Genomic DNA, 16,737 nt, shown 5'->3' with positions numbered 1-16,737 from the left:
TTAGTAGTATAAGGAGAAGATCAAAAAAGATCAAAAGATCTCACAAAGCTACAACAAAAGCATGCAAGTTTTCCTGTGAAAGTCACTGAAAAATCAGTACTTGGATGTCGTTGTGAGGATTCCAGTCAGAGTCGTATATGATGACAGTGTCTGCACTTGCGAGGTTGATGCCAAGACCTCCAGCTCGCGTTGACAGTAAGAAGCAGAACTGCTGAGCGCCCGGCGCTTTCACAAAAACACAGAGTGAGAGTGAGTGAAAGCCATGTATGCATCAATACGAACTCACACAGATTGATTCTGGATTAACAAACTCACCATTGAAGCGGTCAATGGCCTCCTGCCTTAGGCCTCCAGTAATCCCTCCATCAATGCGTTCATATTTATAACCCTCAAACTCCAGAAAATCCTCGAGCAGATCCAACATCTTTGTCATCTGTAGAAAACATGTACGAAAAGTTTGCACTTTTTCTCAAAAACATCTCTGATCTAAACTCTGGAATATCAGATGATTTAGCTCCTACAGCTGACATTGCAAAGGCTAAAAATATGGATGGCTGGATTTTCTGTGTTTCACGGCCACCGGTCAATGAAAGCTATGGCTTCCAGCCCAGACACAATATTTATTCGACTGTCACCTGAGAGAAAATGAGAACTCTGTGTCCTTCATCTTTGAGTTTCTTCAGCATTTTCTGCAGCAGCGTCAGTTTTCCTGAGGACTTCACCAGTAGGTTACCATCATACGAGCCATTGGGTAATACAGGAGCTTCCTGCAAAGACAAAAATCAAATCCAGGCATCAACTGGAGAAATACATGAGCAGTGTCTTTAAGTCAAAGTGCCATGTCGCCCACTAGAAGATAGACAGAGGGTACAGTTTGTGGTGTACAGATTGAATCTCATTAACAGACAGTCTTTCCACGCCACCAGCACTCACTGAGATCAATCTGGCTTACCACAGCGGCCACAGGGAACAGGTAGGGGTGGTTGCAGCACTTCTTCAGGTCCATCATAATGTTGAGCAGGGACACCTGGTTCCCTCCACCTTTGGAGTTCAGAGCTTCGAAGTTTCGCGTCAAAATAAACTTGTAATATTTCCTGCAGGTCAGAAAATCGGTGAGTGAAAATCACACTCCTTTACTTCCACTCCTTAAAAAACATCACTTTTGGCACACACACACACATATATATATATAAAAAACACCACCTGTGACGTGGAGATTACAAGCCATTTGAAAATTCACAGCATTAAGATATTAAGCATTCACAACTATGCAAGGTTATTTAAATAATTTGCTAACATGCTTGTCCGAATCAGGCAAGTACTGTATTAAGGTACTTAAGCTACAGGTGGATGGAGGTGGAGGTGAATAAATGGACTTCCTGATTGAAACATGCACCAGAGTAAGAGAACGTGTGTTTAAAGGACACAGACGGAGAACATGTAGCTGCTTACAGGTGAACCTACAACAGCAAATTTAATTCTTTGCCTTTTGTAATTTACATTTATACTTTTTCTCTATAGTGTTAAGTAAGTTGCTTGATTGTACGCATTTATAACCTGTTTTATCTCCACTGTATTATTTGAAAATCTACTGTATGAAGCAACACACGGTATCAACTTCTTCCTCTTTTCATGCAGGCTCTTACTTCTGCATGGGGCTGAGCTCCACTCTCACAATCAGCTCCGTCTTTGCGGGCATGTTCTTGAATACATCAGCTTTCAGCCTTCTGAGCATATGAGGGCCCAGCAGGTCGTGGAGCTTCTTGATCTGGTCCTCCTTCGAGATGTCGGCAAACTCCTCCAGGAAGCCTTCCAAGTTACTGCACAGACCACAGGCCAGACAGAGACAAATTAAACAATGAAGTGAAGCTACAGTAAAGACAGCTTACACGTATGTCTAATTTAAACCATACATCCAAATGACACAAGATCTATCTGTCAGTCTAAGGAGGGAGATATTTGATGCACCAGCTAGCAGATGCTGGTAAGATGGAGAAGGATAGAAAGACAAGGGGATGATAAGGGAGGAAGGATTTACTTGAAGCGCTCTGGGGTGAGGAAGTTAAGCAGGTGGAACAGCTCTTCCAGGTTGTTCTGAAGAGGAGTCCCAGTGAGCAGCAGCTTGTAGTAGATCTTATACCCGTTGAGAATTCTGAAAAACTGCACAGGACACATTGACACACTGAGATAAGACACAAAATGAATGCGATGACGCATTAAAGCTTCCTGAATGTTAAGCTCCAATCATACCTCCAAAATCACCTATTCGACGTCAGTCTTTTTATTTCATGGATACGTTTATGCACAAACATTTCCTACTCATATCGGCCTGTGTTCCTGCTCCTTTCCTGTTTTTCTGCACCCCTGATAACATCCATGCTGCTTCTGGAACAGGCTGCTCTCAGTGCCGGGAAAGCCGTTTTTACCTTTGATTGGTTGTTCTTCAGCCTGTGGGCCTCGTCTACCACCAGGCAGGCCCAAGTGATGGAGCCCAGAATGGCTTGATCTATAGTGATCAGCTCGTAGGATGTCAGCAGCACGTGGAACTTGATTGGAGTGTCTTTCTGCAAGGGGACAGAAGGAAGAACATCAACAAAATATAGCAAATGTTGAGTTTAGATGTGGGATCATATGGTGATGGAAAAAGGATTTGGGACTACATCTACATACGGTATTCCTTGAAAATACTAATTTCAAGCTGCAGGATGCAGTACAAATGTTTTTTCTCTGTAAGTGGAAATTGTCAAGTAGGATGTGAACCACCCGAACCCAACCCAACCTACAAAGGCCCATATCCAACTAGAGCATATGTACAATACATAAAAGTATTTGAAAATATGCTCCATACCTTCATGCGAAACACCTTGCGTCCTGATTTTACTGCACTGTCCTCAAAGGTAAACTCGTTCTCCCTGATGATTGCCCGGCTGTCTTTGTCTCCAGTGTATGTCACCACGTAGAAGTCCGGAGCCCACATCTCAAATTCCCTCTCCCAGTTGATGATGGTGGAAAGGGGCGCACTCACCAAGAACGGCCCCTTAGAGTGACCCTGAGAAAGGAGGAGGAGGAGGAGGAGGAGGAGGAAAGGCTAACTCTCACACCACAGGCAGCAGATGTAACCGAGGTTTCATCATGTACTTTTCTCATTGTCCAATATGTTTTAATCTATATCTACATCACCACTTGTACTGGTACTAATAGTGAATAAATCGCACCACTGTGAGAGCCGCTGTGTGACGCTATGTGCTATGGGCATAATAAAAGAGGACATTATTCCACCCTCACCTCCTTATAGAGCGAGTAGAGAAACACTATTGTCTGCACCGTCTTCCCGAGGCCCATCTCGTCTGCCAGGATGGTATCTGTGCCCTGCGCCCAGGAGAACCGCAACCAGTTCAGCCCTTCCAGCTGGTACGGGTGCAGCGTTCCCCCGGTGGCGTTAATGTACCACGGCTGGTGCTCAAACTTGATGGTCGGCTGGTGATATGAGAATACAGTTGTGTTTTCTGGAGTGGGTTACTCATGAAAAATCCTGATAATTAGTGGCACCTACAGTGCGACTTCTGAGAGATTTACGGTAGAAAGCTGCTGCAGTGTTGCATTTACAATAGGAATGCAGTAAATAAGGCAACGCATTGAGCCAAAAAAACATCTAAACATCCCAACTTACATCTATGATGGGAGCATCAGGAGGGACCTCCCTCTTTGGATGGTCCTCTTTGAGTTTCTTTCCTTTCCTCACCACCAGAGGGCGTTGGTCCTCCCCTAGTATTTGTTCCCTGGCAAGTAATTGCAGCAACATGATGAGCCAGAAAGCTCAAACAGGGTCATCACAGATAGAGCAGGGCAGAGAGGAAACAGCAGCATATGCCTCGTTTATTTTCGAGTGCCGGGGACTCACTCTCGTCATCCTCATCATCATCTCCACGCTACTGACAACAGCTGTGGTTCAAAAGAACTCGTAAGTGCTGTTAACCAACCTGTGGTCCCAGTAAGAAGCTTTAAGGCTGTCATACTCTGGGACGTCAAAGTCGTCCACCTCCCAGGTGCACTGGTCGTAGGGCAGGTCTCTCCACTTGATCAGATAATGCACATCGCCATCTTTATCAAAACTGGAAAGAACAAACAAAAAAAAAACAGAGTGTTTGAAGCTTGTAGGGGGTTCACATACTGATCAGTAATTACACTCTTTCTAAGGACAAGTTTAAAATGAAATCATACAAAAGTCACTTTTTGTCCTTCCTGTAATTGTCCTGATGGGGCTGAAACTTCCAGAGTGTATCTGATATAGTAAAAATTATACTCGTACTACAGCAGGAAATCTGAATCTGTCTAAAATATATGTCTCTGCATATGTGCAATAGGCCTGTAAAGAAAACATGGAACGTGGAACGTGGAAACATATGAGAAATAATTTACTGCTGTTGTCCATCACGATGCATTTCCTGTGATTTGAAACATGCCCCATGTTCTGTGCTGTGAAGAAAATTCTCCATATATGAAGTGATATTACAGAGCAAATAATGGCAAAATGACAGCAAGCTTAAACCAAACTGAGCAGCAGCTCATGATCACGGCTGTGAAACCACTTCAAATTCAGATTGGGACCTGATCTGAGATCTGTAAGAACTGTGTAACTGCGAGCAGCCACCTGTGGTTGAGTATCCGGTGGATGACCATCCACTCTGGTTTAATGCCATAGCGGTAGAAGCGCTCCTCCATCACAGCATACTGGGGGTCTTTGCTCTTCCTCTTCTCGCTGTTGAGCTCCTCCTCTCCGGAGCCGTAGTCGTACGGCGGAGGTTCGTCCATGTCGTTCTTACGCTGGTAGTTCCGATACATGACCGTGTGATACAGCTCCAACTGCACAGCCGCAGACAAGACAATTACTTGTGCTTAGTTTCATTCAGCGCCACCACTACAGCACAATTTATCCACAATATTGAGACTAATTTGATTAACTACTTCAAGCTCCAGAATGGATTTAATGAAAGGAAGACGGATGCAAAATGATTAAGAAAGCTGTCGTGTTTCTAAACAAGCAGTTCTTCAGACGTCACTAAATTAAATGTCAGCTAGGTTTGAGCCTCTGAATTGCTTTGCAACTGTGCTTTGACGGTTTGACGCGTGCAACAATGCGCACTTATATACACATATTTCTTACAGACTGGCAGCTAAATGGCTAAAGGGACATGCATTATCACTTAAGATTAAACTGTAAAAGATGGTTCCAGTGAAAACTCCCTTGGCTCGTTGGGTGTGTTCCACTTTTTGCAAAGAGGACGCACAGTTCCTGTGGCCAAAGAGCAGAAATGTTAATTTGAGACTGCAACTATTTCTGGTATCTCACCTGCAGCTCGCTGACCCAGGAGCAGTGCCAGTACGAAAGGCCAGCCCACTTCACGAAGAACTCCCTCTCTGGGTGGCCCTTGAGTGGAGGCTTGGTCAGTGGATCACTTGGCTTGCCGTCAGGGCCTGCAGGCAGTTCAGCTGGCAGCGGGGGCTCTCCCCATGTCCAGTGCAGAATCTTTTGGACCTTACCTTTGAGGGGAGGGCACTGAGGAAAAAAAGAGGTGATGTGATACACGCAGTTATTTAAAGCTTGTGTCAAAGCATCAACACACGCAAAATCTTAGTGGAGGGTTTCAGAGCAGGTAAAGTTCATTATTGGGGGCCTCCACCTGCCTAAACAAGCACCATTAGAGTCTTAGTCCACATTACTATACAGAGTAATTCAAACATAAACAGGCTAATGGGATAGCTCAAACTGCTAATTTGACATCACAGTCATATGAGTTCAGAAAGTGGGCCTAAAGATTTAAACTGGCCCCTCTCAGCCCCTCACAGATAAGCTCCCACTCGTATTTTACTAATCACACTTCATCACTTATTTAGCAGGGAACACAGTCGTTAATTAGCATCAATGTGAGGGAAATGTGTCACATTTAGCATTTAGCCCTCTGCAGGTTGACGTTATGCATTAATAGAAAGAAAAACATGACACAAAGCAAACAAAAGACTGTAAAAAGCACAAAAGAATGATATAACTACCTACTTGTGTTATACAATTTTCTCTCTTTTCACAATTTCATCCTCACATGGAGTCTTCAATCAGGAGTTCAATTACACAAATAATTAATTTTTTAAAAAGTGGGAGAGATAATTAACAACTCCAGAATAACAGTACATCTTTGAGGAGAGTATTATAAAAGGTGTTAAAAAGTTGAAATATGGCAATATATGATGGCAACTAGATCTATATTTAGACACCACAGTGTGCATAAATAGGTGGTGAAAATCACTCATAGCTAAAGTTCATGCTAAATGTTAGAAAAGCTCTAAGTGAATAAAGCTTTTTCAATAATCTTTTAAATCTGGTCTCTTAAACCACCGAAAGCTGAGCAGAGGTGAGGCTGCACATGCATACGTCTCTAACGAGTCGTGCACTGTGATGGCGAACATCTTTTTAACGTTAGCCAGTGTTTGGGCCGCGGCGTGGGCTCACCATGCAGCGCGGACACAGCCACTCCCCGTTGGGTATCTCGGGCAGAGGTGGGTTGAGGCAGTGGATGTGGTAGGAAGATGGGCAGGTGTCACAACACAGCAGCTCTCCTCCATCTTTACACACTCGGCAAAACTCCATGTGGTCATCCTCTTCCTCGCCTGCTGGCTCTTCCTCCTCCTCCTCCTCGTCTTTGGCCTCCCACTGGATACCCTCTTTCTCCTGAGGGACAGAGGACTTGGTGAGGGTTGTAGCAGAGAGTCAAACACTGCTAATCTAATTCACCCACCTTTTCTGTGAAATGAAGCTGATATTATTTGATTACTTTTACAGTGTTTGTCTTTTTATGGTGGAAACCACGTTAACATACTGGGAGAGTGACTCCAAAAGGCTGCGTGATCACAGCTTTGTTGTGTGTTCAATCAATTTTGCACATTTGTGAAAAGCATAAATGACTAACTTTCAAACGCTGAGCAAACTGAGCTTTCACATATTCACTGGCAACAGCCACATACTGCAGAGTGAAAAGGAGCAGGAAACGATTTTGAGCGCAGCAATATCGTAGATGAGTTGCTCCAAATTTGTACATAGGAGCCCCCCATCCCCACCGACAGGGGTCACAAAATAAATCCAAAAGGTCATGAGGTAAAAAAGTGTATATGCTTTAAAAATCTCTCAAATCTTGTGACTTTCACCACTTAGTGCCTTTAAAATTGCTCAAATGACAGAATCTGAGAAAAGTAAAATAACTCTTTGGCTGAATTAATCACACCCAGCAGATATATGCGACCTGTGATGTCGGGTTGCAGGTACACGTTGCTTCATTTTAAGGCGTCAAAAAGAACTGGAACACTGTTGAAGATAGTTCTAACTGAGGTCGTATTCGCTTTACGTGTCACTCACAAATCTCCCGTTTCCTATCAAATATATGAGCACGTGTGCTGTTTAAACAGAATGTTAGCATCACATGTGCTGATCTGAAGAACCTGACAGTAAGTGGTGGAAGATGTCTGAGTATCACGGCAGTCTAGCAGCAGGCTTGTGAAAACTGAGATAAGAGGACTCGGGGTGTGCGAATGAAATATAATCTTAAAGTATCTCAAATGCTTAAACTGTTGCTGGCAACAGTTTTGGGTGCTGTGTCCGCCATTTTTGTAGCGTCCTCTTGGATGACTTTTTATAAAGTCCTGATCTCACCTGCTCTGTTCTGGGCTAAACACCAACTGCCCAAAGGTTGCAGCCCGGAAATGTGACGACCAAAAAAAGAAAATAAGAAAATACAGGTAGCTCTGCAGGTAAATACACCGCCACACACTTCTAGTAGGTCATTAGAGATGATTGAGAGGGATTACTTTTGAATTAGTCTATACAAAATTCTCCCAGATGACCACTTCCACAGGTTGTTGTCATACATAAAAACATAAAACTTCCTGAATATATTTACATGTCAAGCTAATATACTCACACAGTGTGGACAGCTCCATTTGCCCTCGGGGGCCTTCTCCAGCTCAGGGTCCAGACAGACCAGGTGGTACGCTCTGGGACAGGTGTCACACAGGATGATCTCTCCACCCTGCTGGCAGACCTCGCAGTAGTCCTGGTGGTCCGTCTCATAACCGTCACCATCTTCCTCTGGAGAAGGAAAAGGAAGAGGCAAACGTGAGCGGTTCCCACGTTCAGAAATGCACTTGAATGCAGCTTTTATGAACAGCACAAGATTTAACAATTTACACGTCACAGTGATCAAGCTCTGCATGTGCATGAGACTCTAAGAGGGTAATAGCTGCTGAGAAAGAGCATGTGCCTTCAGAAAACATTCCCAAAACAAATAAAGCTTAAATAAATACATTTTAATTTCCGGGTTTGCCCATAATCAAACAGTCTGGTTCTGAGAGATTTCAAAGGGATTTTGGAGGGAAAAAACACACCGCAGAGCATGGCGAGCATAGACAGTAAACATACTTTTTCTTTTTTTCCGCCCACGTCGGGCCTTTTTCTTGGTGGCGGCCCCCGAGGTATCAGAAAGCACAGAGGCACTGTGGACGCTGATGTCATCAAAGTCCGACTCCTCCAGGAAGTCCTCCTCGCTCTGGGAAAGCACACACCAAGTGAAGACCTCAGAAACATGCAAAAACTTAAACTAAACCAACTTTCAAAGTCAGAGCGGTAAACAGTCTGGTCACTTTGATGCCAGAGAAAATATACAGTAGAGGAGAAGCTCAAATGAGAAAAACAACACATACCGAGGACGCTTTCTTCTTCTTCCCACTTTGGCCCGACTTTGATTTGGTCTTCTTCGGCTTGGGTTTCTTCTTCACCTCCTTCACAGACTTACTCCTCTTCCTCACTCCGGGTCCTGAGACACACAGACCGAGACATCAGACGGGTTAACCACGCGGTATTCTCGCTATTATTCTATGAATACGTCCTCTGTCACGGTTCACCGGGCCTCACCCTTTCCCTCTTTGGTTTTGGCTTTTTTGATTGGCCCCAGCTGAGAGCTCGGCTGGCTGCTGCTGACAGACGTCGGCTGCGCCACGGTAACCGTTTCCACGGCGGCGGCCACAGCGGCGGCCACAGCGGTGGCAGATGCGCCTTTGAACGGGTTGTTGGCGCTGAACTCTCTCCACTTGGCCCCTAACACTGTCATCATCTTTGACATGGGAATCTTCGGGTTCTTCTTGGCAATGAGAGGCCTGAGTAAAACCAGGGGGGAGAGGAGACAACAACAGCAGCTTTATTATGTCACACTTCATTCCTGTTGATGTAATTTCTACTTCCCTCAGCACTGCAGGGAAGTGGGTCTTGATTTGCTGACACCCCGGTGCCCCTTAAGTTTTGTTCTCCCTGTTTTGCTGTGTGTATGTCATGTTTGTGATTTGTCAGGCAACAGCTTGAGGTTTGGCACGCTGGCCTGTGAGAGATAGTGGGTCAGAGCACCGAGTCCCAGAGCCTCCCGGCTGTCACAGGCATCCAGTAAGCAGCTGACTACTCACAGGGGGCACCGCGGGAGCTCATGCTCCACTTTGTCGGAGCGGAGGCTTAGCCGAGCCAGACAGCCCCAGGTGAGACAGACTCTTTATACCAACAGCCGAGTTTTCTAGCTCAAACAAAAAGAGCAGTGTTTGCGCGTCACACCGCACTCTGGTCTCACTGTGGAGTTTTTGTTGGACGTGTCAGCGGGGGCTTCTGACAGTCCACAGAAACAGGACAGTTAACAAAATTAGATGCTTGCCTGAGGAACTGGCTGAACGCCTTGTAGTTAGTGATGGTTTTATAGTCGTCCTCGGTGAAGCCATACTGCACGTCTTCGAGACCCCACTCTTGCATCAGCTGGCTGGATGATTTGGGTTCCTGAGGAAACACAGATGGGAGTGATGAATGAACGAGTCTGGACGAAGGTGGAAAGTAAAAGGTTAAAGGTTAAAAACCCTGCTTGCTTCTTTCCATGATGATGTTTGTGCTCTGTTTGACACTAAAAGGCTATTTTCAAATTCACCTATTTAAGGAGGAAAGTTTCTCCGTGCTCTCCTTTAACCTCAGTTTTACATGTACGGCTAGTTTGGAGGCCAATCATGGCGCAGCATGCAGCTGACAGTGTGACGTGGAGGCCTCCAGTGCTCACACGCTGATACGCTGGGGACGGACTTTTGAGTAAAGTATGAGACGTCTTGTGTCCAGCAGATAAACTGTCTGGATTTTTGAATTAGATAGAAGGAGCAGGAGTGAAAGGTTAATTAATTTAATCATGAATCATTAATTTGATCATCAGTGAAGTATCATCCGCAGCTCTTTCACACCTTTCCTGCTTCAGTCTGAGCCCCTCTGCAGATCTAGACTTAAAGGTCCAGAGTGGAGGATTTAGTGGCATCTAGAGGTGAGGTTGCAGACTGCAACCAACGCCTCACCCTCCCTTTCCAAGCGTGAAGGAGAAGCTACAGTGGCCATGAAACTCGCAAAAAAAACCACATGAAAGGTGCTCTGCAGAGCCAGCATTAGGTTTGTCCATTCTGAGCCACTGTAGAAACATGGCAGACTCCGTGGAAGAGCATCTGCTCCTTCTGTAGATATGAAGAGCTCATTCGCAGGTAATGAAAACACAACATTTTTTATTTTCGGGTAATTAAACACTAATAAAAACATACCTATGAATATGATATATATTTTCCTGTCAGCAGATCCTTGTAAACCGGCTGGTCCTTTAAGACTTCTCTTTTTTGACAGGCTTAGCTGTTCTTCTGTCACATGTCCCCTGGGTATGTGAAAAGCACTTCAAGTCCAATTTATTATTATTATTAGATGATCATATCAAGAGACGATAAATTTAATGTGACTCTATAGGCCCTCCGTTCAAGTTAAAGTAATTAAAAATACAGAATCCAGCAGAGTACGAGGCGTGATCTGCCCGGCCTCGTGGACCTCGACCCAGACTCACTTTCATGTTCCCGTCGTCGTCGTCATCGTCGTCATCTTCCTCGTCTCTCTTCTTCTTCCTGGGCTTCTTCTCTTTCTTCTCCTTCGGTTTCTTCTTCTTCTTTTTGGTCGGGCCGTACGTGCTGCTCTCGCTCTCGGAGCCTATTTCTGGACGCTCGCGTTCCTCCTCCACCTCTGAGGTCTCCTCCAGGTCACTGTCAACTCTTGCCTGGATTCCTCCCTGAGGCACATGGACACATGAACGCACAACATTGGTTGTTATGGCAGGACATGGGCACACGTCAGGTTCACTGATCTCTCTCATCCTCCAGCGCATGAAGATGTGTGTAATCTCCACAAAACTACGAGTAAAATTTCACCCCAGCCATCTTCACATTTCTTAGATGTAGTCAAAAGCTCCTGCCAAGCTGCTATTTTTATAAACGTAAACAGGTACAATCTGACTTTGAATCTTGCTTTAGCGCTCTACCTCAAGACGTGACTGTGACTGACTAAAGCTGGCATCAAAGCCAGATTCCTGAGTCACAACCCAAGTCAAGATCTGACTTTCACCACTGACACGACAAAGTAAATCTGTCTCCAATCAAGAGGTATCTTCAAATTCCAAATACGGCGATAAAAAAAGGGGGAATAATTAAAACATGAAACTCAATGATAGGGCAAATAAGCATAGCATTAATTTTGCCAGGGTTAGGGATTAGAGCTCCCACAGAGGCCACCCACGCTAAAAAAAATGTGCTGTCAGTGTATGAAGCACTTTGGATAAAAGCTTCTTCTTGATGGTATTTACATAAATTAAATTACATCATTGGAAAGTGTCACTGCTTTGCTAATATTATAATTCTTCTGCCTGTGATGAAATTTATAAATTATGACATTACGAGTCAACAGATTGCGGCGCATTGATGAGGAGAATCACGTCAGAAGCACGTTCACCTTTTCCAGATGCCTCGACAACAAACTAAAGCAAGAAACAGAAGATCTGCAGCCAATCGGCGCACAGAGCCGGTCTGTGGACTGAGCTGATTCCTGCCTGTTTAATATGAGACATCTGGAAGGCTATATGGATTTAACAGTTAACAGGTGTTGTTTGTGTGATCAAGAGTGTTGCATATGAACAAATCCACTGGTGCATGCTCGTGCGTCTGTGTGCGAGGAAGAAAGCGGGAGACGGGAAACGTGTTTGTGCGTGTGCAGTATGTATGTATCTGAATTTTATTTGGATGCATGTTTGTCAGTTCCTGTGTTTGCCTTTTTTGGGTTTGGTATTGTTTTTTTTTTTTTTTTGTGTGTGTGTGTGTGTGTGTGTGTGTGTTTCATTCCCGTTTGTGCACAGACATATTTGTGTGCGTACACGTACAGTACGTAGGTGTCTGTGTGTGCACATGCTATGGAGTGAATTAGTGCACAGCAGCTTTGTGCTCTGCTCGCTGCCTGTTGCTCAGCAGGCCTGTGTGGCTCCATGGAGAGACTTACAGGCGTTTTGCTCTGTAGCGCAGTGGAAAGGCTCACGTTGCCGCAGCGCCCGCCAACCCTACCAGCAGCCTGGCTGTGTTGCCATGGTGACCAAATTTGAGCAGTGTCTGGCTCTAGCTCTCTCTCTCTCCTAGTTTTCTCTCTTTTCTCATAGCTCACCCCCCCCCCGTACGCCTTCCTTTCCTCTCACTTTCTCTCTTTCACATCTCTCAGCCCCCCCACTATTTTCTCTCTCACTCTCCCTCTCTCTCTCAACAGCTCCCCCTTTCTTTTTCTCTCTCACTCTTTCTTTCTATCCTGCCACTCACTCCCCGCCCCCACGTCCCCCCCACCCCACCCCACACACACACTCTATCACAGTGGCAGCCAATGGAACGGCGCCATCCAATCAGACACGTTTGCATAACGAGCTTGTTATGCAGAGGCCTGTGGTTGCAGAGCTGGTGCTCCAGCACCCGTCTAGACAAATCTCATTTATGCATAAGAAGAAGGAGAGAGAGAGAGAGAGAGAGAGAGTAAATTGAAGATTGTGGATGGGGGATGGGAGTGGGGGTGGAGATGGAGGAGGGAAAAGCAAAGAAGCAGAACCACTGTTGAGAGCAACTGCAAAGACAAGGTGGAACCGTGCAACAACCTCGCCGTGGCCCAGAGTTCAATGCTACACACACATCACAGGACCAAAGAGGACACTGGCAGCAACAAAGAGGGTGTCTCTACTTTCAGAGGGAGGAAAATCAGATAAGTGCTGATAATGTAATCAAATTAGATGCTTCCCCATAATGGCTCTGCCTCAGGGAGATTGCAGAGGACGCCACAGAAAATATCAAATGAGCAAAGACGTGGATATTCAATAAAATCCAGTTGCACACGGACAAAAAAGGAGAAAAAAAATGCTGCTGTAAAAACACTTTATGGTTCCAAAACAACAGCCTCTTCTTTTTCCCAGAAATCAGCAACAGCTCTCTGTTGACTCACAATCCTGAGAGGATACTAAACTTATAAAAACAAGACAGAGGCTCATCTCAAACCGACTGTATTTCAGCAAAATGTTAAAGCTACGAGCAGCTCCCTCGCAGCCTCATGGAGGTTTTATTGTGGCCAAACTGCAGCCTCTTCTTTTCCCAATAAAATTAACTGCCTTCTATAAACTCACATTGCCTTGATTTAGCAGATTTTTTTTGGTTAAAGGGACACAGAACATCCCTTAATGTCTATATAGCTCCTTTGTTTCACTGCAGATGAGAGAGAGAAGGCAAGTATGTATCTCCCTGGCTACCATTTGTGCCGCCAGTCGCTCTGACCTGAGACTGGGATCTGCCACTGACAGTCTCTGACCCCAATTGACTTTTGGCCCCTGTCTGACACCAACCTTTGGGGAGTGATTGGAAGTGAATTACAGCAGCAGCGATTCCTCAGTGGGAGGGTGAGAGAGAAAGAAATAATAAGGAGGGTGAAAAGAAGGAAAGAAAGAAGGGAAGAAAGAAAGAAAGAAATTTGCAGTTCCTGTGACGCAAAGGCCGTAACAAAAGCAGCGGCATCACGATCAAGGCAAAGGGAGGTGATGCGTGTGAGAGATGAGAGGGGAGGGAAGAGAGAGGAGAATACAGAGCAGAGTCTGTGTGTGAGGGAGAGGGAGAGGAGAGTGTCAGAGGGAGTCCCCCCCTCATTAGCTCAGTGAGACCCAGAGCTCAGTGTTTACCACAAGCAGCCAAAGGGCCGGCAGGCAGCCTGGCCAGCCAAGCTCCTCACAGCACTGCTGGCATCTCCAGCCAGCAGAGGGGAACATCCTGGCTGTGTCAGTGACACTGTTAAAGCCATCCCCAGCACAGGCGGAAAACACGGCGGGAATACAGTGAATTCCTGTAATCACTAAACAGAAAATTCTTATTGTGTCTGAGTTTGGCTGAACTGGCGGGAAAAAGTTGAGGTGGATGAGACTCTCACAGCGACGTGAGAGGTGACTTCATGAGATGCTGCCTTTGTTTGTCAAATTCCCCTCGCTTACTGACAGCTACCACCCAGCTGCACCTCTCTTTTAGCTCATTGTCTTGGTTTTCTGGCGTTACACCGAGTTCTGTAACTCTTCAAATTCTGTGACCTGATTAGAAAGTTTCAACTTGACAAGATGTCTTGTGACAAAGTCAGTGTCACCTTGGTGCTATGTCTTAAGTTAGGTTATTGTTAGGAGTTGTGCAGATGGTTGGGGGTAGGGCAAAGCTGGTCACAGAATATAGTGGAATGGAAGCTTCAAACCCAGCTATCATCATAGTAGGGAGCTGGTAAACTCTGGTAAACCCACTGTACAGTACTTGCAACACCAATAGACAAAGACGTAGACAAAGCACACAGACAGTTAGCAACTAGCTGGTGAATGCATTGGAGATACTGGTGGAGACCAAAACAGAGCTCAAATAAAGGTGAATACTGGATTTGCTAGGTGACCAGAAACGCAGCTCCAAATCACGTCTAATGATGGTTTGTGTCCTGTGGATGTGAAAATAGGTCAGTGTTTGCTAACATTTGTCATAGTATGATGATATGATATGTCTGATTGATGCAGCTTGTAACGCTTGAAGTATCACATTGACTCCACTTACAAATAATGATGAAACCGTGAGCAATACAACAAAGCCTTTGCATTTGTTGCCAATCAAAACTGTTAATCTAATATGGAACGGATTTGATACGATGTTCAGGGAGCCAATGGGGATTAAGCATGAGTAGTAGGGTTGTACGAAGTACTCCACTGTCACTTCACACGTGACAGTGGCGCCAGTGGCATTTGTCATCACCATCTTGGCAGTGCCTGACTCCACCAAAATCCCAGCTAATCCAAGAATGGGCAAAGAAGTGTGGGTGGAGCTGAGATGGGCCAAATGAAGCCTGATGGTGAAACCCACCAGCTAGCTGTCACTGGAAGCAGCTATTCCTTTTCCTAGCTATTCTATAACTATGCATAACTTCAAGCTTTAACATCATTTTAACAAGTGCCTATATAAAAATTCACCCACCGCACAGTTGGCATGAATGGGGAATTGGCTATAGAGACCAAAAGGTTTTCTTGTACCAGGCTACATGTTTATTTCTGCCGTAAAGTTGGGCATTTTAATATGGGGGTCTATGGGGACTGGCCAGCTTTTGGTACCAGTCTAAAGTGGCCATTCAAGGAACTGCAGTTTTTGGCACTTTGTGTAGGCTTCATTATTCGGCCCTGGAGGCTGCCACTGGGATAAGTTAGCTTCCCATGGACGGAAGCTAGCTTGCTAGTAGTTACAGAGTTGAGTTGATGACATAATAACAGTATGAGCAACGGCAACACAAACAAAGCAGCAGGCGGCTATTCATGCTGCTCTTTGTATTAACGTTAGTAGTTGCTAGCTAGCTTCTAAACTCTGATTCAGAGGGAGCTAACAAGCTTACATTTCACGTGTGCTTTGTGTGCTCTGCCGTCCCATTAACTAGCTCCACTAGCTCTAGCGCTACATCATACATTTCATTGCTCTATTTGTTGTAGGTCTATTGAATTGCGTCCAGAGGCATTTTGATTTCGGCCTGTTGATAATGCCCCTTTGAAATCGAAAATGAACTGAGAGGCTAACACAACCTTGCTCCAATCATTTTGGGGTTTTGTGGCTACAGCCTACTCGGCTAATGCTAGCTAATGTTAGCAAACTTTCATCTGTGTTAGCTATTGCTGTATAAATGACATTACTGACTCAGTTCACTGCTGTTACACTACATTTACAATCACGTCTTTATCGTGTTTGTCCCCAGTGGGCACTGCTGAGCTAAAGTCACATAAGCTAGCTTTAAAAGTAGCTTATGTGTATAGGATTAGCTTACTGGAGTGAGTGATTTCTCCATAACACATCTGGTTAAAGTAAGCGACCGGTGTTAAAGCTGGGAGCAGCTCAAATCTCTGACCCGCTGTCTAAACGTTGCAGACTTCAAGGCTACAGAAACTCGACTGTCAAAACCTCTCTGTCAAAGCTCCGACCCCCACCGCTAGCTTGGCACAAACGCTCTACTTCTGACCCACAGTCCCTGCCATCAGCACCAGCACCACAGGCACAAATCTACGCTCTAAACTGGCCCTCGGTGGCCACAGCTTACACTGGCAATGACGGTGACACTGCTGCCAACCTCCCCAAAGCCTGAGACGGTCTACTGCCTCTCATTTAGATCACAGAGGCAGACCGACAGCCAAAACACACCTTTGATCCAATTGCCGAGACATCAAAGGAGCGATAGTTTGCGAAATAGAGAATTCATGCTACAGCTTGGGCCGAAACGCTTGCCAACCTCTTGTGTCCGAGGTCATGACA

At 45.3% G+C, this 16,737-nt stretch overlaps 1 protein-coding gene across 2 annotated transcripts in view; it reads right to left on the bottom strand.

Moving 5' to 3' along the window:
* The window catches only part of chd5 (chromodomain helicase DNA binding protein 5), a 40,312-nt gene that overhangs the window by 16,090 nt on the left and 7,485 nt on the right, over positions 1–16,737 (bottom strand). For both annotated transcript variants that reach the window (XM_041945312.1, XM_041945304.1), the window contains exons 3-22: positions 10,938–11,156; positions 9,738–9,856; positions 8,957–9,198; positions 8,746–8,858; positions 8,465–8,591; positions 7,968–8,134; positions 6,506–6,724; positions 5,351–5,557; positions 4,652–4,863; positions 3,981–4,112; positions 3,671–3,779; positions 3,286–3,477; positions 2,849–3,049; positions 2,427–2,564; positions 2,039–2,160; positions 1,647–1,820; positions 953–1,094; positions 636–767; positions 316–433; positions 101–225 (exon numbers count right to left, since the gene is read on the bottom strand). In XM_041945312.1, coding sequence (XP_041801246.1) covers positions 101–225; positions 316–433; positions 636–767; positions 953–1,094; positions 1,647–1,820; positions 2,039–2,160; positions 2,427–2,564; positions 2,849–3,049; positions 3,286–3,477; positions 3,671–3,779; positions 3,981–4,112; positions 4,652–4,863; positions 5,351–5,557; positions 6,506–6,724; positions 7,968–8,134; positions 8,465–8,591; positions 8,746–8,858; positions 8,957–9,198; positions 9,738–9,856; positions 10,938–11,156 — 3,210 coding nt within the window. The remainder of the gene's footprint in view (positions 1–100; positions 226–315; positions 434–635; positions 768–952; positions 1,095–1,646; positions 1,821–2,038; positions 2,161–2,426; positions 2,565–2,848; positions 3,050–3,285; positions 3,478–3,670; positions 3,780–3,980; positions 4,113–4,651; positions 4,864–5,350; positions 5,558–6,505; positions 6,725–7,967; positions 8,135–8,464; positions 8,592–8,745; positions 8,859–8,956; positions 9,199–9,737; positions 9,857–10,937; positions 11,157–16,737) is intronic.

Source organism: Chelmon rostratus, chromosome 2 (genome assembly GCF_017976325.1).
Source record: "Chelmon rostratus isolate fCheRos1 chromosome 2, fCheRos1.pri, whole genome shotgun sequence".
NCBI lineage: Eukaryota > Metazoa > Chordata > Actinopteri > Chaetodontiformes > Chaetodontidae > Chelmon > Chelmon rostratus.
Note: the sequence above shows the minus strand (reverse complement) of the source record. Positions and strands in the feature narration are given on the sequence as shown.